Source organism: Penicillium verrucosum (genome assembly GCF_028828655.1).
Source record: "Penicillium verrucosum strain IBT 35672 chromosome Unknown utg000004l_segment0_segment0, whole genome shotgun sequence".
In the NCBI taxonomy this organism is placed as follows: Eukaryota; Fungi; Ascomycota; class Eurotiomycetes; order Eurotiales; family Aspergillaceae; genus Penicillium; species Penicillium verrucosum.
Genome location: NW_026643213.1, coordinates 338,498 through 365,625, shown reverse-complemented (window position 1 = coordinate 365,625; position 27,128 = coordinate 338,498). Strand labels below are relative to the sequence as shown.

Sequence of the window (27,128 nt, the reverse complement as noted above, 5' to 3'; positions counted from 1 at the left end):
AGTCCAGAGGATAGAGTGAGGCTTTTGAGCTAGGAGGGAAGCCTAGGGAGATTGTGAGGGGCTTTAAAATGTGACACTCCCCTATTGCAATAGAAATCACCCCCTCTCCTTCTTCTTTCCTCTATAATTTTCTCTACTTTGATTTTTACTAGCTCGTTTTATTCCAATATACCGCCTTCGATTTCAAAATGACTCGAGAGGACAAGATCTTCCTTCATGCATGGCGCGTTGAGAGTAGAGAGTCTATGGCTTGTTTCAACAGGCGCATGGATGCCATATTGGCGAGTTCGAGCAGAAGCGTCCCTATGAATGAAGGATGTCGAGAGATAGTGCTGAACCATCTCGATTGGTATAGCGAAAGCCTATCGCCCTTAATTTCAGTTACAGTGGACAGATATTGGGCTTTCCAAGAAGCAAGGCGCCGTAAAATGCAAGGAATGACCAATGTTGTTGTGCACGAGATTTGCATCTCGAAGAGTCGTCTGCACAAGTACGAGAGGCGCGGAAGTCGCGTTGTTTACAAGCGTATTTCCAGTTGGTTGGATTTGGCTAAAACTAAACTTCCTGGATATGCCTCTTACGCGTCCACTAATCAGGAATTCCTTTTTCTGCATCGAATTCCCGGGATCTTTATTATGAAGACGTTCGAGATCTGAAGGAAGAGAAGGGCAAATTCGATTCGCAGCATTGGGCGATTCAAGTACCAAGGCTACGGCATGTTGCGTTTGTCTTTTCGCAGCTGAGAAATGAGTGGAAGAGATAGTTGGGCTTAACGGCGGTTTCTTGTACCAAGGAAGAAGTCTCTATCCTTCAGGGTATTCAATTCGAGGGAGACCGCTATGCGCACTCGCAGCCTATCTCTTGGGTTTGGGGTAAGTCGGGGAAATAAAGCAATGGGTACCCTAAAGATCGATGTTGGAGTAATTGAACAAGTATCCATTATTATTGAATAACCTTGTCTATATCTATAAGTGTGGGTATAAGTTGAGAAACCCGATAGATAGGTTTTCAGCCCAAGGAGCCGAAGGCGCCAATCTCTATATCATCTCGCCCGAAGACACCAATAAGCAGCTATGGGCCCTCTGCGTGTTTTCAGTTTTCATTTTCCATTTTTTTTTCTTATTTTTAAAGGAGCGTGGGTGAGCAGGAAGCCAGCGGCCAAGAAACTGACTGACTTGACTCTGTCCGTGATGTTTCTCTAGCATAGGGGAAACGGTCTCTGTGGAATGCGCCATAATGTATGTGCTGTGTTGTATGCCTCGTGCCTCGCATCGAGAGTGGAGGTACGGAGTAGTAATCAAGTACTTCTGGGTAGCTATAATCCCGTGTAGTGAGATGTTTGGGGGAAAGGGGGCGGTAAATACGCCTCGCCGCAGTTCTTTATCCCCGTGCATACGGCGCTTCGCCATGACTCCTGTAGCTACCACTCGTCGGATGAGGCGATGACATGGCAAATCGTACCCCGCCAATAGTATGCAACAACCAACATTTCCTGCCTGGACGACTCGTCCGGGAACAAGGTATTATACGCCTGCGCTCACCTAAAATGATGTTGCAAGTGACTTTCAGGGTCATTTGTGTGCGCCGCTCGTATATGAAATACTTTATATGATTAATATATTTATCTTACCCTTTTTAAATAGTATACTATATAAAATTTTTGGATTACTATAAACAAAAAGTAAGAATATTGGTATACCTATGAAAAATAGTATTTTATCTAAAACAATGGAGTAAGGCTCCTTTACCGATTGCCATATAAATGACACTAATATCGTTTCAGTTTTGCTTTCTCTCAACTACATTCGTGAATCGGTGCCGTCAAATGAGAGTAATGAGCAATCTATGTAAGATTACTACCGAGTGTAGGAAAAAGAAGGAGAAAGATTCTTAATTGCTAAAACTAATTATGCAGGGGTTTATATACCCTGCAAGCCATCTGAACATTACTCATTGTGGCAAACAACAAATAGCAAATAGCAAATAAAAGGCTCAGTCTGCAGCAAACAAACATGCATGCATGCCTGGGAGTTCAACAGAGAGTATTTCAAATCTAGTTATTGGACAAGACGAGCTGAAGACTATCCAGGCTCTCTCAAACCGCCAAAATAGCAAGGTCGGGCATTGGTCTGCCGACTTCATAGAGGGAAAGGGTTCTGGGCAGATTATATTACTCCACGGTAACTCCTCGTTAGCTGTTCCTGTCATTAATACCCATCTGACAAGATCCTCCCAGGTCCTCCGGGTGTTGGCAAAACTTACACAGTTGGTACGCCATTCATGAATATCCCAATAGGGAGAACCAGCTAACGGAGGGTAGAGGCTATCTCTGAGTGGTTGCACCGGCCGCTCCTCGCGCTCACAGTGGCTGATATCGGCACAATCGAGACACTAGTCGAAAGCCACCTCATGAAATGGTTTAATCTCGCGGAAGCCTGGAATGCAGTGCTCCTCGTTGATGAAGCAGATATTTTTCGTCAACGACGTCAGAATCGAGACCTCGCCCGAAACGGATTGGTATCAGGTAACTTGCAGTCCGAAATATCACGTCACAGGAATTTAGTAACGATATATTCACAGCCTTTCTCCGACGAATGGAATATTTTAAAGGCCTCCTCTTCCTAACCACTAACCGTGTTGGACAGATTGATGATGCCTTCATTTCACGTGTCCATGTCGCAATCGGGTACCAGTCTCTCAATGAAGAAACGGGGCGGAAGGTCTGGAACGGCTTTTTCCGGAAGCTGGTGTGCGACCGCGCGGGTAAGATCCAGATCACACCCGATGCGAAGAAGTGGGTTCTCGATACCACCAACGAGACACAACTGAACGGGCGCGATATCCGCAATGCACTACAGACGGCTATCACGCTGGCGGAGTTCGGGAGGGATCCGGAATACAATGAGTCACTGGGGACGATTGTCACTAAAGCGCACTTCCAGGCTAGAGATGTCTAATCGGTTCCGTAATTATGTTACGAGTATTCGCAGGGAAGACGAGCAGAAGCGCGCTCAGGGGCGCGGGGATCGGAACGATTATGGGCGGGATTGCTAATAAGATGGGGGAGGTTTAGCCCTCACCAAGGCAATTGGTAGGCCTCAATATGGCCGCACAGGTTCTAAAGCGGCGCAGTAGTCGTCAGGTTGTCAGGTTGTCAGGTTGTCAGGTCGTAATTTACTAGTTGCTCCTAGTAGGTCATAGTAGGGGGGTAGTAGTAGGGTGTAATTACTAATAGAAGGTAATAAAGATAAATTACGACCGAGCGAGCTGTTAGGTTGTTAGGTGTGGTTAACTAGTAACGCACTTAGAGTTACTAGTAAACTTGGAGCTACTAGTAAAACGTCCCTAACAAACTATCGCTCGTATTTTATCGGACACCTAACAGCCCGCCGGTTTGATACATAAATTACCTTACAGCTCCCTTTAGATTATAGGTATTACTAGCTATTACTAGTAGAGTACCCGTATTAGGATTATACCCTCTAGGTTGTAATACTAGTTATTACTAGTAATAACTAATTAACTAAAGCTATTAGGTGTGTTTTATATATTATAGGTGAAATATAATAATGTTTATTATAGATTCATACCTACTACTAGTTATTACTAGGTAGGTCGAGGTATTATAGAATACGGCGTAATTAAAATTCTACTAGTAGCTATTAGTAAGAAGAAAAATCATAAAAAATAAAGTTAGTACTAGACTATTAGTATAGTTATTACTACCTATAATTAGTAGTATCTATAATACTAATATCTTTTTAATATATCTTATAATTACTAGTTATACTAGAAGTTACTAGTATTACTAGTATTACTAGTAATTATTCTCTTTTTATTAATATAAAATAGTATATATACTCGGAATATATATATATATATATATATATATATATATACCTTCTTTATATTATAGAACTATAATTTATCTATAAATATCTAGTAATTACTAGTAATTATATAGAATTTATTATTATTACCTCTTTATTTTAAATTATTTTCGACTTCTAACTAACTAACTAGCTAGATTATTTAGATTAATATTTTATTTAACTAGTAATTACTAGTTATATTAAGGAGCTAGTAGTAATATAGATATTATAAGTTAGCTAGTTATTATACTACTATTATTACTAGTAGCTACTATAACTACTACTACCTAGGTAGATATATACTTATATATTACTAATTTTAATTTTATATAACTAACTAGTTAACTAGTAATAGTTAGTAGTTACTAGTTATATTAAAGGGCTCGTAGTATTAGATACTACTAGTTATAGGTAGTAATAACTATACTAATAGTCTAGTACTAACTTTATTTTTTATGATTTTTCTTCTTACTAATAGCTACTAGTAGAATTTTAATTACGCCGTATTCTATAATACCTCGACCTACCTAGTAATAACTAGTAGTAGGTATGAATCTATAATAAACATTATTATATTTCACCTATAATACACGAAACACACCTAATAGCTTTAGTTAATTAGTTATTACTAGTAATAACTAGTATTATAACCTAGAGGGTGTAATCCTAATACGGGTACTCTACTAGTAATAGCTAGTAATACCTATAATCTAAAGGGAGCTGTAAGGTAATTTATGTATTAAACCGGCGGGCTGTCAGGTGTCCGATAAAATACGAGCGATAGTTTGTTAGGGACGTTTTACTAGTAGCTCCAAGTTTACTAGTAACTCCAAGTGCGTTACTAGTTAGCCACACCTGACAACCTGACAGCTCGCTCGGTCGTAATTTATCTTTATTACCTTTGTTAGAGTCACGTGACGGCCATGTGGGGCCGCAGGTGATCCTGACCCACAGAACTCAGGATATTGTTAGACAGTAGCTAGTTTTTCTTCTCTTCTTTTCTTTCTCTCCAGAGTCTACAATATTAATCCCTTGAGGTTAACATTCATTCCTGCATAGCCTGTATTCCATCTGATAGGTTATAAGCCCTTGCTCGTACGACTCCGAGTATCTTTTCGTTGAAATTTTCAACTAATCAGAGTTTTCATTTTTTTTTTATAGGACGCGTTTTTCGGCCCGTTCCGTATCTCTACTTTTCGACTATCGATCCTATTATTGATTTTTATTAACGATCTTATCGTAAGTTAATATTTTTATTATTCTAATTATCTAGGAAGCTTCGTTTTCCGTAGTTACCTTATCGACGCGACGGACGGTACCGATTCGCGTATTTCTTTCGATCGAGACCGAAGACGGACACTCGACGTATAATTAAAATAACTAGTTCCTACGATAATAACGATAATAGAGGAGAAGGTTCCTTACGTTCTCTCCCCGCTTCTCGCTAGTAATATAATCCTATTTCTAATAGTCTATAATAGTAATAACGTAGTCCTATTAGACGGATATATATATACGGGACTAATCTTCCGGAAGTAAAGGAGATTAAGCTTAATAAGAGTATTAAATTAGCTCTTAATAGTAGCAATCTAGTAAGATAGAAACGATAGATTATTAATAGATTAAGTATAGCGCGAATCGATTAGGTCGCCGACTATAATCTACCTCGTCCTACCGAATTTAATCCTAATTATAATCTATAGAGATATTAGTCGAAGATTTCTAGTAGATAGATCGAAGGTCTTCTAGATTAGAAGATTATTATAACTCTTAAAGAATATATAAATAATTTCCCGATTTACGCCGATTATATATTACGTAAAGTCGAGTCTATTATTTATAGTACTAGTATTATTAATAATATAAGATATAAGATAATTAAATTCGACGAGATAAAGAGATTATACTTTAGTTCTACTAAGGACTATATTAATACCTACTAGACCTAATATAACTAGCTTAATATATATAAAGTCGAACCTTATCTATTCGGAGCGTTATTTATAATACTTTAATAACTAGAAGATAAACTTAAATCGGTAACGTTTACCTATAAGACTTTAAAAAATAAGATACTAGATTCTATTATAAAGAAGGTTTTTAGCGATATATATAAGGTATTAACGATTAAAGTACGCGATATTCCTACTTTATTATTATTCGACCCGGAAGCTTCTACTAACGTTATACGAAATAATAATAATAATAATTAATATAGAGGTAGAATAAGAGGTCGAGGCCGTAGTAGTAGAGGTTATAGAGGTAGTTTATATAACTCTAGATCGGATAATAATAATAAGGATAATTAAAATAATTAAAAGGAATAGTATTAAGGTACGAAGAATACGCCGCCTAAGGGTAAGTCGATTAACGAATAGACGGAATAGTAGCGTAATTAATAGCTATAATATATAAATAGTTCTAAATATACCTACTATAGATATATTAAATATCTTATTAAGATATATTTCTACTTAATAGAGGATCTACCTATAGAAGGATAGAAGCCGCGTAGTAATACTTAGTACTATATAATTATACGTAAAGAAAAAGGTAAGGCTAGTATTACTTATACTAATATAGCTCGTTCTTCGGAGGATAACTAGATAATTAATAGTAGTACTTCTAAAACAATCACTAAATATCGTAAGGACTTCTACGAATACTTAACTTATAAGCCTAGTAAGGAGCTATATAGCTATATAAATACTAATAGTAAGGTCTAATTAGTAATTAGTTATAGTAAGGCGCCGATTTAAATTAAGAATTCGGAAGGTAAAATTAAGATAATTCTTATTAATACCTACTATAATATAGCAACTACCGATCGTCTACTTTTATCTAATACTTTTAAAGCGGATTACGGTATCTACTATAATCTAATTGTTTTAAAACTAGTTTATAAGAATAGGGAGGAAGTTAGTTTAGTAAAACGGTTTAATAGTTTACCCTAGATTAATAGCCTACTCTATTAAGGAGTGATTCTAAAGAAGATATAATAATCTTCTATTTAAACGACTTACTTCTATAAACCGAATTCTTCTAATTTAGATTCGGATTTAGATAAAGAGTTTAATCGAATTAATAAGTCTATTTCGACTTACGAAATTTATCGTCGACTTAGTTATATAGGAAGACTATATATTAAAGCTTCTCTTTCTAATACTATTCTTTTAGAGGAAGGAGACTAGGTTAAACTTTATAATTTTAACTATAAAGCTTATTAACTTAGTAAAGCTAAGAAGTAGATTTCTCGGGATATATAATAACGTATAAAGAAGCTAGGTATAAAGTTTTATATAGATATATAAACTATAAACCTACCTAGACCTCGTAGTAAACGTTATTAGGTACTAATTATCGATAACTATACTCGATATACCGAAGGACCGTACTTTTAAACTAAAGAAGAGATTATATCTTATATAATTACTTTTTATAAGAGATAGAAGATTCTTTATAGACGTTATCTAGCTTTCTAGCGGATTAACGAAGGAACTAAATTCTATAAGTTCTAGTTATAGGTAGAGGAAGAAGGTATAGTTTTTAAAATTACGCCTACCTATATATCTAAACCGAATAGCGTTATAAAGCGTATAAGTAATTATATTAACTAGATTTAACGTATAATAAATATAGACGCTAAGCTTCCTAAGTAGCTTTAGCTTTATCGAGTAGATACTATAATTTATATTTATAATTGCTTAGTTAATCCGAAGACTACGAAGATACCGATTATCTCTTAGTAGGAGGGCCTTAGTCTTAGTAAGATAAGGGTTAATTTAAAATATCTTCGTATATAGGGTACTATCGTATTTATCTATATTCCGAGGGAGATACGTATTTAATTAGAGAAATTAGCTACTTATATATTTAGAGGATATCTAGTTAGTTATAAAGGTAAGAATAATTATATCTTTAAGGTATAGAATCCTACTTTAAAAGAGATTATTTATTTACGGGACGTTACTTTTCCTAATAAACTTAATCTTAACTCTTCTCGATCGGATAACGATCTAAAAGGGGGTATTTTAGCTAGAAAGCCGGTATCTAAGGATCCTAATTTAGATAATAACGCCGGGGTACTTTATAAAGAAGGTAGTCTATATATTCTAGATTTTATAATTAAGAAAGGCAAATAACCTTACGAAGGTCCGAAGGTTATAATTAGGCTAAAGCTAGTTCCGTAGGTTTCTATTACTAGTAGATAGCTAGAGGTAGTAATTTAGGTTTTAAGACCTATAATTTAATAGAAGTAAGCTTCTATAGGTCTAGATATACTAGGAAAAGTATAGACTATACTACCTATACTAAAGCCGTTAACTAGAATATAGGAGATTAAGGATTAATCTCTACTTTAATAACTGAATTTCCGGAAGTAAGTTAAACCGGCTTACCTTCTACCGCTAAAAAGATAGGTTATTTAATAGCTAATTTATTAATTAGTTCCTTAGTTAATACGTTATTATCTAATTCTTTAACTATAGGTTTATAAGATAATTCGATATTATATAGTTAATTATATAGACGGTAGACTATTACTTCCGCTAGTCCTACTATAGCCTAGAAAATAAATAGTAGTATCTCCGGTTTTAGAGGCTATTCTAGAGTCTCTAGTTATTTATTAGTCGATTAAGAAGGATAACGGTAAAGATAGTAAAAATAGTAAGTATAATAATTTTATTTATTAAGGATAGTATATATAGCGAGCTACTTATAATATAGAAGTTCCTATATAATAGGCTATTCCTATTTCTCCTTAGTATTTACCTAGAGTATTCCGAGAAGATACTTTATAAGAGGTTTCTCTATAGGAGATTTCTTTATAAAAGATTTTTCCGTAAAAGGTTTCTTTATAGGAGATTTCTATATAGGAGGTTTATAATCTTATTATTTTAGAGGAAGAGTAGGTAGTAGTTTAGCCTAGTTCTTATTAGGTTTCTAAGCCTATTTTTAAACTATATATAGAGACAGTTTCCGAGGTCGAATTACCTCGGGAGGTCTTAGTTAAAATAATTACTAATAGTTCTCTTACCGAGATAGCTTCTATTCTACTAGAATACTTTATTCCCTAATAGTCGAGCTAGACGAGACGATCGCTAGAACGATACGGTTTTCCTATAGAACTTACCGAGACTATATCGATTCCGAAAACAAAACCGAAATAAGCGAAATAACCGAAGCGAATCGTTATAAAGCCGGACGTTCTATAAGGTAATAATAGTACTAATAAAGGATTAGGTAATAATAATAATTAAGGTAGGGGAGATTTATAAAATCGAGAGTTATTACGAAATAGAGCACTTCTTTTATTTATAATAGTAAGCCTTTATACGTTAAAGACGTTATTATTCCCTAGTCTTATAATAAGGCGATAGATTCTCGATTTTTAGACCGCTAGTAAGTAGTAATAGAAGATTAGTTTAACGACGTTTATATAAAAAGGACTTTTAATATCGTTCGTAAACCGCTAGGGGTAGTACCTCTACCGAGTTAATAGGTTTTTAATCTTAAAGTAACGAAAGATAACCTTATTTATAGTTTTAAAGCGCGCTAGGTAGTTTATAGTAACTACTAGTAGAAGAAGGAGGATTTAATCTTCTATACTCTAGTTATTTAGAACGTTCTTATAAAGATTATCTTTATACTTATTATATAGAGAGGTTATAAATAGCGTTAGTTTAATATAGTAGCTATATATCTTAATACTTCTTATAAAGATTAGGAGATAGTTTATATCGTTTAACTAGTAGGTTTTAAATACTCCGAACCTAATATTAGAAGTAAAGATTAGGTTTATTAGTTATAGTAGGCATTATTTAGCCTTCGTAATTCGGTAGCTCTATAGAATAAAGAACTTAATAGAAGACTAGTTAAGATTAGGTTTTATACTCTTAATAATAATCTATATATTTACGTTAAGATATATAATAGTTTAATATGGTTTCTTCTTATTTATATTAATGATTTTATTAGTATAACTCTAACCGACAGAGAGGTCGAGATAATTTTTTAGTAGGTAAAGGGTTAGTTCGAGATTAAGGATATAGGAGAACTATCCTATTTTCTTAGTAATACCGTTATCCGGGATTATAATAAAAGAATAATTCGGATAACGTAGTAGGTATACTATTTAGAAGCACTTCGCTTAATAGAGATATAAGTATATTTTCTAATTTCGATTCCGCTTTCTCTAAACTATAAATAGGATAACGGTAATAAGGATCCCGACGCTCTTCTAGATTAAGAGGGATATACTTTATTCCGGTCTTTAGTTAATAGACTTAACTAATTAGTAGTTAAAACTAGGCCTAATATCAAATTTAGTATTATAAAGTTATAATATTATTCTACTTCTCCGACTACTAACGATTTATAGGTAGTCCGTACTATTTATAGGTATCTTAGTAATATAATATACCTTAATATAACGCTAGGGGGGTAGACGATACCTCGTTCTTTATATATACCGATACTTCGTATAGTGATTAGTATAATTTAAAATCGATAGAGGGTACTATTTAGTTTTTCGGTAGCGTACCTATTATTTAGTACTCGAAGAAATAGAGTATTATAACTCTATCGTCGACGGCTACGGAATAGTATACTCTAGATCGACCTACTAGGGATGCTTAGTAGATTTTAAAGATTGCTAAGGCACTTAATCTTCCTAAGGCGGGTAATCTAATTGTTATTTTAATAAATAATATTAATACTTAGTTACTAATAAGTAAGAAATCGTATAAGAATAGTATACGTTAGCTTAATATAAAGTGGTTTTTCGTTAAGGACGCTATTTTCTAGAAGAAGATCGATCTACGGCGCGTCGAGACGAAGAGCAATATCGCCGACGGGTGTGACGATCTGCAGAGTTTTCTGCTGACTGACTCCGCCTATGGACGAGTCAGTTGGTTCTGCCGTGTGTTTCCGCCTTACAGAGATTTCTGCTGATTGTTTCCGCCTTCGACCTAGGACCCACCCCACAATGTCTTTTGGTCCTATTGATAGATTCTTTTCTTCTCTTTTCTTTTTCCTCCTTATACTTAATGTTCTAGTTAAATGCACTCTTTTTGTTAAAGAACTAGCTAGTAATATAACATTAAGTACTATTTCAATTTTCAATAAGTAGAAGACCGTATAGATCCCTATTATAGTGGATCTCAGTCGAAGCTTACCTACTCTCCGTTTCTTAGTATCGTATAGCTAAGACCGATTCTCCGAACCGAACCGAATCCTATCTAACTAGTTACAATGGTCGAGACCCGCCGGAACCCGACGAACTGTGGTAAGCAGCCGCTCGCTACTATACCGGAAGAAGAAGAGATCGACCGGGTAGTCGATATATCCGAATCCCGAATCCTATATACCGAAATGCCGAGACTAGTTAATACTAGTAAGACGAATAATAATAATAACGCTAGAGAGGGATCGTCCTCTATACGCGAACAACTTCGGAAGACTCTTTTAAAGGAGAGATTCTAGGAACTTACTCGCTAGTACCGACGACTAGAGTAAGAGAATTAGGATTTAAGAGAGGAGGTCGTAATACTCCTTAGTAAGATTAACGATCTAACAACTAAGCGTAATAAGGTAATTGCTTATCGTAATATTACGACCCGTAAGCGGGGAGACTTAGCGTTCCGTCTCCTTACTACTTAGAATCCTAATATAGCTAATACTAGCGTACCGATTATAGAGGCTAACGTTACCCGAAAGACGACTAAGATACCTAATATACTAATGCTTAATAATAGGAAAGAAGTAAGATTCGAAATATAGGAGATAGTAATCCGATAGAAACTTAAAGCTAACGTAGACTATTACCCTCTCCTTATCTATCGGAGACTCTATATATAGAGCCGATATAAAGGCAAAGCCTAGCTATATATTACTCCCCGAATAAGCGCTAACGCTAGTATTCCTTATAAAGATATAGAGGATATTATTACTTACTTAAAGACTATCTTTATAAACCCGAATCGACGTACCGAAGCGTATACTATATACTACCGACTAAAGATAAAGCCTAGGGACAACTTTATCGATTTCCTTACGGAGTTTATATAGCTTATAGAAGAAGCTACCGTCGTAATTAAGAATCGGAAACGAGATCTATATTCTAAACTCCTATACCTACTTTAAACCTAGGTTATATAGGCTATTAACTAAGAAATGATCTCGTTCGATACGTTCGTATAGAGTTGCTAGAGTATATTATACGAAATTAGTTTATAGTAGGAAGCTAAGTTGACTAATCCCCGTTCCTATACGAACCTATCCTTAGGAAGCGGTATAGGTACCGCTATAACTAGTTCGAATTCTACTCCCTATATAAAGCGAGAAGATAATACTAACTTTATTAGTCTCTCCGCGTCTAAGCGGGAGACCTTAATAAAAGAAGGTCGTTATTTTAATTATAAGGAACGAGGATATATAACCTATAATTATCCGAAGAAGAAGTCAAACTAGCCTACTATTATAGCTACTACGATCGTTACTAACCCTCGGATTTAGGAGATTATAGAGCTCGAAGTAAGCGATAAAGAGAATCCGGGAAAAGCTTTTACCTAGGATAAGTCTCCCTCCTAAGTAGAAAGAAAGTTTTACTATTTACGCTAGACTTATAGAAGTTAGTTAGTAGTCTAAGAGATAACTTAGTTTTTAATATATAACTAATATATAATAGCTATTCTTTTTCTATTTTAGTACTAGGTAATACTAGAGTAGACGGATATATCTTTATTAATATAATAATAATTATACTACTTAGTAAGCGATTTAGGATTAAGGTAGAGAGGCTTAGTTATAAATATCTAGTACGCGGATTTAATAGTAAGCTAGCTAAACTAATACGATATACCGCTATTCTTATAGTTTACGTAGATAGCCGAGTATAGCGATAGGTCCTAATATTAATTACGGATCTTAGACGATATAATATAATCCTCGGACGGATATAGTTTACCGAGTATAATATTCTCCTAGATTACCGACGGTACCGAATGATTTAGCCGGATTAAAGAAGTCTCTCTAACAAGGTTATAAGTAAGATTGCTATTCCCTTTCTAACCGAAATCTTAAAGAAGCTATTAAAGATAGACCCTACCTATTAAGCTAATATAGAACGACGCGATCGCCTTTTCGGATAATAAGATTAGTAAGATTAGTAACTCCGATATACCCGAGAGCGTTAATACGGATACTAATAGGTTAAAGAGAAACGGAAGATAATTCGAAATTTAGAGGATAAAACGAAAGTTCTAAAGCCCTAGATATTAACGAAGAAAGAGTAGTCCCCGATTAGTATCGATATCTACGCGATCGGAGGCGCTAGATTCAATCGACTTTACGTAAGAAGTAAGGTTAATAAAAAAACCGAAACCTTTATTACTTCCCTCTATAAAATCGACTATATTATCGATATTAAAAGTGCCTAAATATAGGATCCTAAAATTAATAAGATACTCCGGACTCTACTAAAGAAGTATTACGACCTCGTAGAAGTTTTCTTAAAGAAGAGATCGGATAAATTACTATCTTATAGACCTAGAGTTAATTATAATATTATACTTAAAGCCGAAGTACAACCTAGGTATTATTCTCTCTATAAGTTATCCCTTTATAAACTAAAGGAAGTAAGAGAGTATATTATAAAGAATCTTAAGAAAGGGTTTATCGTTCCGAGCTTAGTACTATATACTTCTCTAATCTTAATAGCGAAGAAACCTAGAGGTAGTCTTCGTTTCTATATCGACTTCCGAAGATTAAATACTATTATAAAAAAGGATTGTTACCTATTACTATTAATCGACGAAGTCTTATAATAAACTAGTAAAGCGAAGTTCTTTATAAAGCTTAATATCTAATAAGGTTTCTACCGAATTCGTTTAATACCGAGAGTAGAAGAGCTTACGACTTTCCGTACGCGGTATAGATTATTTAAATATAAAGTTATACTATTCGGATTAATAAATAGACCTACTATATTCTAATAGTATATAAACAATATATTATAGGAGTACCTAGATAAGTATACTATAGTCTTTATAGATAATATCTTAATCTATAGTAAGACCCTTAAAGAGCACTAGTAATAAGTAAGGGAGGTACTTTAACGTCTATAGAAAGTAGGTCTCTAGATAGTATTACCGAAGTGCGAATTCTCCGTATAGAAGACAAAGTTCCTTAGTTTTATTATAAGTACGGACGGTATTATAGTTAACCTAGGAAAGATTAGTATTATTTAGTTATAGTAAGCCCTAACGACCGTAAAAGGGGTTTAGTCATTTTTAGGATTTTGTAATTTCTACCGACGTTTTATCTAAGGATATAGTACTATTTTAAAATCTTTATATCGACTTACTCGATAAGACGTTTCTTACGAATAGACTAAATAATATAAGGCCGCCTTCTCGTTATTAAAGAAGAAGTTAATAACTACGCCGGTTCTCCGTTATTACGACCTAGTTCGACGGATAAGAGTCGAGACCGATACTTCCGATAGAGTACTCGGAGTAGTTCTCTCCTAGTATTATAAGAACGATAACTTCTAGTATCTAGTAGCTTTCTTCTTAAAAAGCATATAATCCGCGGAGTTAAATTACGAGATACGGGATAAAGAACTCTTAGTAATTATTCGTATACTATAGGAATAGCGATCTAAACTTAAAGGTTTAGTATAAAAGGATCGCTTCGAGATCTTAATAGACTATTAGTCTCTTAAATACTTTATAATAACGAGATAGATAAACTAACGATAAGCGAGATAGAGCGAGTTCCTATCTTAGTTCTATTTTATAATTAAATATCGCCCGGGAAAGAAGAATATTATAGCTAACGTCTTATCGCGAAAAGACTTATCCTATACCGATAATAGTAGATAGATAACACTTCTACTAAGGAGTTATTTAGAAGAAGATATCTATCTAGTCGGTTTAAACCTAATCGACGTAGAGTATATAATAGATATTATCGGGCGAGTAAAGTAAGCTAACCGAGAAAGTACTAAGCTAGCGGATTTCCGACGGATAGCTAGGGAAGGTAGTAACTAGAAGTAGACTATCGAAGAAGGTTTACTCTTATTCGAAGGACGACTTAAGATTTTAGACAAAGGAGATTTATATATAAGACTTCTTAATAATATATATCGATAACCGTTAACCGTATACCCTAGAATCGAAAAACTAAAGAAGCTTATCTCGTTAAGATATTATTAGCCGGGATAGGCTAACGACGTAAAGCGATATATAGAAAACTACTTAGTTTATAAACGAATAAAAGCTTAGCGAGATTATATACCTAGATTGCTATATCCTTTGCCTATTCCCGAGAGACCCTAGTAGTATATTTCGATAGATTTCCGCTTATTCCTAAAGGATCGTTATAGTTACGACGCTATCTTTATAGTTATTAACCGACTAAGTAAGAGACTAATTTCTATTTCTTATTATAAGGATACTAATACTAAGTAGATAGCTAGATTATTTATTAATAACGTGATTTAGACTACGGGTATTCCGGAGACTATTATATCTAACTAAGGCGGATAGTTTATTTTAGAATTCTAGACTAAGTTCTACCGGATACTTAGAATTAAGAGGAAGTTATTAACTACCTACTACCCTTAGACCGACGGATAGAGCGAGATCGTAAATTAGTATATAGCCTAGAGGTTACGACTATATATTAAATAGAATTAAGATAACTAGTTAGAGATTCTACTAATAGTAGATTTCGTAGTATTAATCCTTCTATAGGATACTACGAAGTAGTTACTATTCTTTATCGAAAGGGGTTACGAACCGGCTATATCCTTTAACTAGAAGGACCGAAGTAATCTAACGGATAACGAATAAGATGTAATTAATATATTATCATAACTTTAAGATATCTAGACGAAGACGAGAGATTAGATTATAAAGTCCTAGTAGTAGATAATTTAATAGGCGAATAAGTACCGGAGAGAAGAGGATTTCGACGTCGGTAATTAGGTTTTCGTTATAACGAAGGATTAGTAGCTAAACTACCTGAATCGGAAGCTTTCTTACCTAGCTAGTAGACCCTATAGGATTATCGAGAAGATCGGAAACGCCTATAAGCTCGATCTTCCGGAATCTATTAAAGTTTATCCGGTATTCAATCCTAGTAAGCTTCGAAGAGCGTTATTATTAGAACTATTACGCGGATAGCATCTAGACCTACTACCGCTAATTAGGATCTCTAAGGAAGATAAATAGGAAGTAGATAAGGTCATCGATTTACGCCTTTATTACCGGAAGTTGTAGTATCGAGTTTAATAGCTCGGCTATAATCTCGACCTATAGTGGTATCCTATAGGAAATTTCAAGTATATACCTTAGAAGATTTAGCACTTCTATAACGATTACCCTCTGAAGCCCGGACCCCCGATACGCCTATAAGCCTAGTTGGATACGGCTAAGGACGAAGTCTTCCTTAAAGATCATAGGGATGACGATAAGCCGGCATTTAGGGGCTAAATGCATTCTTAGTCGGGGGTTATATGACGATCTGTAGAGTTTTCTGCTGACTGACTCCGCCTATAGACGAGTCAGTTGGTTCTACCGTGTGTTTCCGCCTTGCAGAGATTTCTGCTGATTGTTTCCGCCTTCGACCCAGGACCCACCCCATAATGTCTTTTGGTCCTATTGATAGATTCTTTTCTTCTCTTTTCTTTTTCCTCCCTATACTTAATGTTCTAGTTAAATGCACTCTTTTTGTTAAAGAACTGGCTGGTAATAACGGGTTTATAAAAGCGCTTGACAAAGAAGTATATATAAAGTTTATCTAGATATTAGGTCTTAATTGATCTATATACTAAATTTTACGGGTAGATATAGATTTATATTATATAGGAAATAGTAGAAAATGAGAAAACAAAATAGAGAGTTTTTATTAGTAGAGACAAAGAGATATGGTGATAGTCTTCGTCCTGAAGGGGGTGTTAGAGTCACGTGACGGCCATGTGGGGCCGCAGGTGATCCTGACCCATAGAACTCAGGATATTGTTAGACAGTAGCTAGTTTTTCTTCTCTTCTTTTCTTTCTCTCTAGAGTCTACAATATTAATCCCTTGAGGTTAACATTCATTCCTGCATAGCCTGTATTCCATCTGACAACCTTCTATTAGTCATTATAACCTACTACTACCCCCCTACTATGACCTACTAGGAGCAACTAGTAAATTACGACCTGACAACCTGACAACCTGACAACCTGACGACCCCCCTATTCGTTCTAAAGGTCAGAACTCGAGATTGAACCTGATGCTTTTAGGTTTGAATTTTAATTTTGATGTTTGACTTTGAATTTCCACATGGCCCTGTCAGGAGTAGGTCCGATTTGCCGGCGGAGGACTATAGACAGGTCATCTGTAATACTACCTGTACTAGTCCATCCCTCCATGTATTATATTCTCAGATGAGATAGTGAGCGCTCCATGGGACGAGTTTAATGTTCGCACAACTGACCCTACAGCCCGCCTTCCATTATAGACGAGTGATACCAACGGACTGAAGTAGGAAGACTTCGAAAGGGCCCTTATCGCAATTCCAGTGTACAGTGACGGTACATATGTTTGACCACCCTCTTCTGCTACCACCTTTCTGAATAGCCTTACCGTTGGGTATTCTGGATCTTTGATTAGTGGAGGCCTGGCCGGCAGGATGCTGGGTGTCCATACTTATGCGCCGTCACTGTACTTTTCCACTGATGCTCAGGTGCTAACGATGCAAGAGAGAATGGTGTAAAAGCCACTTGCGGCATATATTATAGAGTTACGAAATGCAACTCATTTCTTACGCCACAATGGCCGTTCCACCAGCTGCCAGTCTTAAAGTCAGTTGTCGTCCAGTCTTCCCGAAGGGGATTACAGAAAGATAAGAGGGAAAGATTCAATAGTTAATCATCTCTCGGACCTATTTGATCTTCGCTAAGTTTCTTGTTCACTAGTAAGAGAGATAATACAGAATTAGCTCCCAAAGGCTAAAGCCATTTAAATTCTCTAGATATATATCCTGAATTGTTCCACTACCTGTTCCTATAACTGCTATTCGCTTAATTTCACTTATGGCTACTCAAGCTCGATGAGACGATAAAGCTTTTATCTGAACGTCAAAGAGGGTGGTGAGAATGATGTGGTTGTTGGGGATGAAGATAGAAGCAAAGATATATCTGTACCAGAGGTGCCTGCAAAACCGGTTACGGATACAATATACTATGTTTAGAATAGACGGAATGTATTATGTTATACGGTACAAAAGGCGGAAACTCCAGTGGTGAATCTTATATATGTATTAATAAGCGTTGTCAAAATTGGCCCAAATCGGCTGCCGTATACGGAACCTACTCTACCTTCTATGCCCTTGGTTCGGCGGCAGGTGACATGTTCTGGCTGTGGAATAAAAGGTCATACATATTCTAAATGCCCTACACGTGTTCAATAGCCAAACTTATGTTTTTTGATGGTTTTAATAGTGGTTAAAAATTGAAGGTTTTTCAAGGTTTGGTGGGGTCGCCCGCGCAATCGGACTTCATGTTAAGAGGAAGCCGTGCCAGGCGCCCAACACCAGGGGACCTGGTGTTGGGCGCCTGGCACGGCTATAGGAAGGGTTAGTCAGCAGGTCAAGTGATTACAGGATTCCCTTTGAAGCGAGAGAGCACACACAACCTTCCTCTCCCCATGTTGATAATTCTCGTGATAGGCACACCATAGCTAGCTACAATTAGCAATCCGCTATAGGTTCGAGCAACTGTCACCGTCTCGAGGGAATGCGGACAGGTCACTCTGAGGAGGTACTCCGCCAGACTACCGGAAGTTCTAGGTTCCGGCTTGGCAGCCTTGCATCTCAGTGACCAGGTCGTCACATTATTCGGGGCTTCTGCCTTGTGTAAAGGGGAACTAATCCGATATATGGATTAGTAATCCTTAGACTGGAATGACGAGGTAGAATCACAATAAGAAGTTATGGCGTGAGGAGAGAGAGGTAGTATTCCAGCCTAACCAGAGACTGATCGCTAAGTTGCGGAAGGCAACCTCAGGATCACCACATATGCCTGCGTCAGACGCGGCGCTACCGTGCTGACATAATCAGGGATCAGGCCGGTGGCCCTAATACCTCGTTACCTGCCAACGGTAGATCAAAAGGCCAGGCCTGGAAATCCCAAAAGATATTTTCATGTGGAGGAGGATTAGCGCTTGTTGTTTCAAATAGAAGCGGTTCCAATGCACTTTCTGGGTTAGCGACAAGAAGGCGAAAAGTACGGTAGAGGAGTATTTACTCATGCCATGGATATTCAGCCGTGAGTCCCTGGTCCTCGACAATCAGAGACTGCCCAGCTCGCGAAGATATAACGTTCTGGGCCATGCCCATAATGTCAAGGCTTAGCCTCTTTCCCGTAGTCGGGCCCAGATGCTTCATATCCCCGAGACACTGAATCGCCTGATCAAGGACCAAGAATGTATCCTTTGCAGCCTCGGCCGTGGTGGCCGGGTGGAGGACGTGGAACAGGAGCGTGAGGCACGCACTGACGAGATAGATTGCGGGTGATCCGTCGGACCTTGCGTCCGGCACTCGTGAGGACAAGCTATGGTGGGTGAAGCGGATAACAGCCTTGGCCGAACCGACGCAGAGCTCAATACACTGGCCGAGCGGCAGGGACGTATTTCTTTGAGCTTCGGTAACTGAGGCGAAGAAAGTAACAAAGACCAACGCCGGTCTATGCGTTAGCATGCGCATCGTTTCAAACATAATACCAAGGTGTAGCCTTTGTATCTCCTGCTAGTCTTCGCCGATTGGGGCTTCTGCCTCTAGGCGGTTGAGATGCGCTGGTAGACAGTTCAGGATGTCTTGCAACCGAGCCTCGCACACCAGTATCCCACTCGTCGGGAGGAAATTCTGCACCTCGAGCGAAGCAGCCTTGGAACCGTAAATGCTTGTAAATATCTCGTCGGCCAACTCTCCCAGCATTGCCATGGCCCGTATGTAGGACCAGTCAGTAATGACGCCGCATGGCAGTACATGTCGAGGGCCGGCCGGCACAAAATCATCCAAAGGATACGTGGCATCAATATGCTCATCTCTAAGGTTGGAGGGGCGGCCAATCATCAAAGCTGTCATCCGTTCCATTATGTACGTGGACCAGAAGGTGAGGCTTATCTCGAGTGCGTCTGTTCCGTGATCCCCTAGGCCAAACGAGCGGTCCATTCCTAGTGCCGTGGCAGTACGAGCAGCATGCCCTAGGTACATGTAGGCATCGTTTGTGCGTATGACATGCTGCGCATAAATGGCCTACCAGAAGCGGAGGTATTAGCTAGATATTCATGATAGATCGTATTGGACCCTCGAAGGTTACAACACATAAATAAGGGAACATCACAATAGCTGGCTGGGCATACCTTGAGGAGAAACACACGCACTACGTGCAATGAAGGTTCTTCGAGTGCGGAAAATGGTATTTCTACTCTTTGCGAGAAGTGCTCAGCCCAGGCCTCAGCCAACCTGAAGCCATCCTGATTAATGATAGGACAGACACGGGCGCCGACGGCTATAGCCATAAACATAATCTCCTTCCCCTGATGTCGTAATGCTGAGTTTTCATCCATAACATCGTGGGCTTCCCACGATGCTACCCACTGAGATACGACCTTTTGATAGTCGAGAATAGGTAGCTGAGGGTGGACGAGTTTGAAATAGCTGCGGATAAACAGGTCGCCTAAGTGCCGGGGTAGGACGGCCCCAGAGCTTGGCTCAGATAATGACGCCCGAGGCATAGAGAAGAGGAAGCGCTCGAGCCTCCAGTTGCGGATGGCTGTAGGTATCTCCTGCTCGGAATCTTCTGATCCCGGGAATTGGCACATCACCAGTCTCTCATAGACACGCTGCAGAAAGGCGATCTGTGAGGATGGACCTGCAAGGTAGTTGTCCGTTAGCACGAGATCAATACCATTGCGATCCGGCACCCATAGTATTGGAAACCAGGCAGGGTTACTGTAGGAATAGGTCTTTGCCTGTGAAGCTTACCGTAGACCTGAAACGTAGACGTCAAGTGGTTACTGATTCTGATGCCGACGCAGCACCGATTATACCACGACCGACCCGGGACCTTCGGCTTCGGCGCTGGCTGCTCTGATGTACTGATAGGAGCAGGGTGGTCAGGAGAAGGATCCCTGGGTCCATTCCGTGCCGACGCCGACGGCTGCTGATTACGCCGAGTCCTCACGCGCGAATGGCCGGTGCGGTAGTCACATGCGGTCGGTTGACGGGAACAACCTGTACATGGCTGGGCGCCGTTACAACGGATTTTGCGGCGCCGACAGCGTTCGCAAGCCCGACTTATGCGCGTGATGGATGCGTCGTCGCTCTTCGGGGCAGCCGAGCCTACTCTATGCGGACTGGGGCTTGCAGTATTGTTGTTATGTGCGGCTTCGGCAGAGGGCCGATTGGACAACATGTTTTTTGATAACTTGGGTCGCATTGTCCGCTCAGAAGCAGATGCGTAGTATTCGGATAAATCGGTTAGTTAAGAAACGTGGTTTTTCTGGCAGAGGTGTTGAACAGTACGAAAAGACTATGACTGCCTAATCTAGCAAGTTGGTTGACTGTGCGTATTGTACAGGCGGTGACCTTAGTCAGAGCCTTATCCCCATACATGCTCACCGCCGGACACCGGAGGAAACTTCTTCCTTTCAGGTATCCAGGCTACCGACTCTACTCAACAAGAGGTGTTAGACAGTACTGGGGTTTGACGCCAAGCATACGGTCTGGTAAGATTGGTACTTTACAAGGAATATTGTTGCTCCCGTATTCGGGTGTATCAGGGATACCGATCCAGGTACCTTCTTTACACCTGATTTTCTCTCCTATTAGATAGATTCGATGCCGACTGTACCGTAGGAATGTGACTGAAGAAAGTGAACCCGAGCATAACGTGCGTGGAAGTTGTGGTTGATACTACAGTAAACCCTGGATATAACGATAATTTTTCCGTGTCTGTATTATATCGTGATAAATAGGTTTTACTGTATATAATTTTCTAGTATTGTATGGTCCCATCAGTGGCAATTACTAATTTTCTGCGTGGCAGAAACCCCGTTGTCAAAATTGGCCCAAATCGGCTGCCGTACAATGCCCATGGGCCATATGCGGGCTGCAGCAAATATCGGCCAATTAAACCACTAGAAAAAAAGGAAAAGAATTAAAACTATATATCTAGTACTCTAATATCTATGTCTAAGAGCCTAGCCCAAAGCAAGCCTGTAACACTAAGTTCGTCATATGTCGAGCCAATGTGACCACTGCGAGATTTTCCGGCTTATATTCCGCTCCAGAGTTCATCGTCTGTTAGTCCCCGTCTGTCGGAATGTCTGCGCGCAATTTGGCCAATGTGATGAAGGTTGGAAAGCCTCAAGGTCGAAATTTCTATCGCTTATTGAAATTGAGGAAGCAGTTCTGTCGCTTATTAGCATCGGTCTCCACCATATTGTGCTCCCTTTGTTGGAAACCTACCGCAAAGAAAGTAATAATTATATTGCTCCCAACAAAGGCGATAAGGATACCCAGGTCTCTCCAACGCGTATCGAATGAGATCGAGAGTGTGTTGTAAAACTCATCGCCGACCTTATACGCACAGTATTTGCAAATGTTTGTGTTGTTGTCGACGATATAACCAGGTCCGCCGTTGTCGAAGAATGCCTGCATATATTCCCCACAGTTTGTACCATCAGGGGCTTCAAATGAACTCAACTCCGAAGGCTTGCATCTTACGAGAGAATCGTGCAGCTCAGTCGACACCATGCCACTGATGACACGTGTAAAGGGGTCGAGTTCATAGAGCCAGACACGCCATCCTTCAGCCATCTGGGGATATGGGATAGTGACGCCGCAGAAAAGAATGAAAATGGTCATCATGAAAGCATCATACTGCGATGATACCGAAGAGGACGGTGACAGTGAGGCAAGCCCTTGCGCCAGAGTGAAAGAAAAGAATTCTAAAGTAAGGATCATGAAAAACTGGTAACCTGCCCGGGATGATGCAGTTTGAAGACCGGGCATGAAGTAGACTGGCAAATAGAAGCAGACGGCACAGAGAATCGAATACGGCACCTCGGCGGCAATGGCTGATGCAGTAAAGACGGTCGACGAATACATCTTCGCCAGCGACTCGCGGAAAAAGAGGGTGCGTTTCTGGTCGAACATAACCTCGATCTGGGTAATAAGCAGCGCAGGCAGGACAGTGCATTGGAAGACAACGAAAACCTTCTGCTGCAGTGCAGAGCGCGAATCATCGAGGTTCAGAAAGGCCAGGCCGACGATAATACCAAACGCTACATGGTTGGCGAGTCTCGTGAAGAGATAGTTGGGTGAGCGCCAGTATGATCTCATCATACGTGCTGTGACGATCCAGAGTTGATGATGAAACGGAGACGCATATTCCTTCTGATCCTTGGAATCCGAGGCTTGATTCTCATTCGCCCTTTCCTGGCGTAGTTGAGCAATCGTCTGCTTGACAAGCGTGAACTCCGAGCTTTCTCTCCAGACACTAGCCCAGTCGTGGCCGCCCATTGGAGGGGCGCTACCGGCACCGACAGCCTCCAGCATGAACTCGGCGATATTTGCCGTAGGCGGGGCCACGGCGCCGTTCCTTGCTAGATACTCGCGTAAGATGCACGCATCTTTCCCGATATCCCCAAAATAAACCGTGTTACCACCTCGGGTCAAGAGCAGCAAGCGATCGAAGTTCTCGAACAATACCGCGTTCGGCTGATGGATCGTACAGATGATAGCTTGCCCGGCTGCGCTGAGCTTCCGAAGAAAGCGGACAATGTTGAAGGCGCTCTGGCTATCCAGGCCAGACGTTGGTTCATCGAGGAACAGGAGGAGCTCTGGCTTTGCTGCCAGCTCGACGCCAATGGTAACACGCTTCCGCTGTTCCACTGTAAGGCCGGTATCCGGAGACCCGATGATGCAATCAGCGATATCCTCCATTTCCAATAGCTGGATGATCTCTTCCACATATTCGTTTCTCTCCTTCATGGGAACATGGTAAGGTTGTCGCAAGTAGGCAGAAAACCGGAAGGCCTCTCTCACGCTTTGTGTTGGCTCGTGGACATCCTGTTGTTCCGCGTAGGACGTGGACCTCTGAAACTCCTTTCCGGGTTTTCTGTTATCAACCAGAATATCACCGGTGACGATTCCAATGTTTTTGCGAGACGCCAAGACATCGAGAAGAGTGGTCTTCCCAGCGCCAGATGAACCCATTAGCGCAGTAAGCTCACCTGGACGGACAAAACCAAAGATGTCGTTCAACAGCCGACGCTCACCTCCGTCGACCGGGACAGTATAAATCAAGTTCTCCCAGGTAAGGACACTCGTCGAGCTTAGTCGCAACCCCGACCCCGATTCATTTGACTTATCCTTACGCCTGGCGTCTCTCTTGGAGGCCAGAGTCCTGTTCAGCTCGTCGCGTTCTTTGCTGGGCGGGACGTACACCTTGGACGACCCACTCTTGCTCGAAAATTGGAAGTATTCGCCGAGAAACACGTTCAAGAAGAGGAGAAAAGCGATGAGGACAACCACTATTCCCCAATTGCGCCACAGATCACCTGGGTGAAATGAGTATCCCTGGATGAGGAAGTCCCAACCATTGACCAAGAGAGTCCCAGTATTAGACCCGGCCAAGGTGCACACCTGATGTTCGATATCTTCATAACCGGGCCCGGACGGGATGAGGGAGTCGTCGGTGCAGGTCATGTTAATCCGGCTAAATTCGTTTTGCATAAAAGCACTGAACGAGAGACCGATAGAGTTGATCCATGAGATCCACCGTAGCCAGTGGTGTGCGTCTTGGTATTGGATGGGGTAACCGGACGTCACGACAAAAAGCGTGATGATGACAACGGCGAACTTCAGGGCGTAATCGAAATCCGGACTGATACAACCAAGGACTTGGAATAATAACGTCATCGCGATATTTCCGCAGATCATGACGAGAAAGAAGGTGAAAAAGGCGCCTGCGGTCCGTACTAAACCAGACATGAAGTAGATCATGATGGCAAAGACCAAAATCTCTGAGATTTCGAACGCCTGATCCACAATCACCTGTGCAATCCAAAGAGCTGAAGGTCGATGAAATGCGTAGGCTTTGTGCTTGGCGACTATAGATCGCCCTGTCATGATCGATGCCATCTCTGTAAAAGACTTGAAGGCGATATAGAGCAGAGATATGAAAAGGAGACCGCTCTTGCTAAACGCGCTACCAGACGTCTGTTCCAAGTCATAGTATAAGGTCCCAAGGATAACACCAAGAAGGATGGTTCGCAGCCACGACATGCCCAAATTAAAATAGTCTTGGGACTTGAGGGCAAACTGGCGTTTCATGAGAGCCCAGACCTGCAGATGGAAGCCGACCTGGTAGACCGATCGCTTGACACCCCTCTTGCTCTCAGAAACCGCAGCTTCGAATTCTTGATGCTTCGGTTTCTCGTGCTCCAGGGACGCCTTGTAATCAGCAAGTTCGGAGGTTAGAGCCTGCTGGAGCTCAGAGCGCTGGAACGCCTCCTGGAGTGTCTCGGCGTCATGTGGCGCGTTGTGATCGGAGCGTCCAGGCCTATACTCGCGTTCGAACTCGTCAGTGCATCCCGTGATATAATCTGGTGTCGTCTGGCGTGGTCGCGAGGCGAATCCCAGCCCCTCGAAGTAGGACCGAGCCTGTGAAGTTGGACCAAAGTAGACCTGTCGTCCATTGTCGATGACCATGACCTTGTCAAACAAGTTGTAAATGTTTTCCGAGGCCTGATAGAGCGATACGAACGTAGCCGTCTTGTACATGTCCGTTTGGATCCGCAGAGATTTGACGAAATCCAGGGCAGTGCTGGCGTCGAGCCCTCGCGAGCTGTTATCCCATGACAGGACGCAGGCGTTTGTGATCAACATCTCCGCAATACTGACCCTTTTTCTCTCCCCACCAGAAACACCTCGCACGAACTGGTTCCCAACCACCGTCTTCCGGGTATGTTCAATATTGAACATTTTGAGGAGCATTGATAGAACCTGCTCCTTGAACTCAGCCTTGGAGATATTGCCAGGGAGTTTTGCCGGTATCTTGGTATCTAAGGCGAAGGCGAGCGTCTGCTCCACGGTCAAGGTCGGATGGTGGATATCCTCTTCGCCATTGTAGACCGTTTCACTGCGATATTGATTGAACTCATGAGCTCGCCAAGGCCCATATCGCACGTCTCCCGTCACACTCGTGTACTCCTGTCGCTGATTTGTGATGGTCTTCAGAAAGGTCGTGCAACCGGAGCCAGGCTTTCCGAGAACGAGGATCATCTCTCCCGGCTTGCAGACGCCGTTGGACCCGTGCAGCAGGGTCGCCTCGATCGGCTTCTTGTCCAAACCGGCCAGGCGAAGCAGGGGCTTGTGTACACTGATGAAGCTCACCAGAGAGTCGAGAAAGGTAGACACGTAGTTATTAGTGGTGCTCGTGCCTCGGACAGTAAAATCCTCCCATATAACGCCGATGTGCTTGTCATGGATCCCGACTTGCTGTCTGGCGTCAAGCTGGCCGCGCAAGATGCCCTCCAGGTCGAAAACCTCAATGTCAGAATCTGTTTTGGTCTTGGAATCTTCGTCACCTTTCGGCCTAGACTCTCTTCTTGAGGCATTGGTGAGCTCCCGTTGCAGTCGAGAAAATTCGGCCTCGGCTCGCTCAATCGAGATACCGCCGCTGGCACGCCTCGAGGGTGGACGCTCCTCATCTTCGGTCGAGGAGGGATCAGGATATACCCGGTGGTCATTTATTCCGTCAGTACTTTGTCTGGGAACAGTAACCGGTTCCGGATCGGCAAGCGTGTGCTCGGACATGGTTGGCGCGTGCGATGGACGGGGAGGGCACGTCTAAAAGAAAAGTAAAGGTGAACAAAGAGGCGTGTAGTGAATGTAATAAAAAAGGATCGATAAGAACTCAAAGACTGGGAAGTGTTGTCGTTTTAAAAATATAGGAAATCTGAGCGAGAGTTATGACAATAAGGAGAGAAATCCTATTGAAGTCGAAGACTCAAGCTTATTTATATCTCTTTTCCAATGATCACCGGAGTTGTCGGATGTTCATCTATCGGTATTAGAACACCACACTTAAGACACAGTAATAGCGACGGCTTATCTAGTAAGTCCGTGGAAGAAAAGGCTTAAGCCATTCTAGTAGCAAGCGGTACGCTCGTGAAGACCAACTATCCACGGAA

The 27,128-nt window shown here is 40.4% G+C and overlaps 3 protein-coding genes across 3 annotated transcripts; 1 reads left to right on the top strand and 2 right to left on the bottom strand.

The window, feature by feature from the left end:
- Nucleotides 1-1,240: 1,240 nt before the first annotated feature.
- On the top strand, nucleotides 1,241-2,957 carry N7516_009621 (uncharacterized protein; the record flags this gene model as incomplete). The annotated part of the gene is made up of 4 exons (XM_057222340.1): nucleotides 1,241-1,283; nucleotides 2,237-2,269; nucleotides 2,321-2,517; nucleotides 2,646-2,957. 4 exons carry the CDS (start codon nucleotides 1,241-1,243, stop codon nucleotides 2,955-2,957), a joined length of 585 nt encoding a protein of 194 aa, XP_057069561.1.
- Nucleotides 2,958-19,164: 16,207 nt separating this feature from the next.
- Nucleotides 19,165-21,340, bottom strand: N7516_009620 (uncharacterized protein; the record flags this gene model as incomplete). Its single annotated transcript, XM_057222339.1, has 4 exons — nucleotides 19,165-19,606; nucleotides 19,757-20,178; nucleotides 20,286-20,797; nucleotides 20,911-21,340. 4 exons carry the CDS (start codon nucleotides 21,338-21,340, stop codon nucleotides 19,165-19,167), a joined length of 1,806 nt encoding a protein of 601 aa, XP_057069560.1.
- Nucleotides 21,341-22,308: 968 nt separating this feature from the next.
- On the bottom strand, nucleotides 22,309-26,751 carry N7516_009619 (uncharacterized protein; the record flags this gene model as incomplete). The annotated part of the gene is made up of 1 exon (XM_057222338.1): nucleotides 22,309-26,751. One exon carries the CDS (start codon nucleotides 26,749-26,751, stop codon nucleotides 22,309-22,311), a length of 4,443 nt encoding a protein of 1,480 aa, XP_057069559.1.
- Between the last annotated feature and the right edge of the window lie 377 nt (nucleotides 26,752-27,128).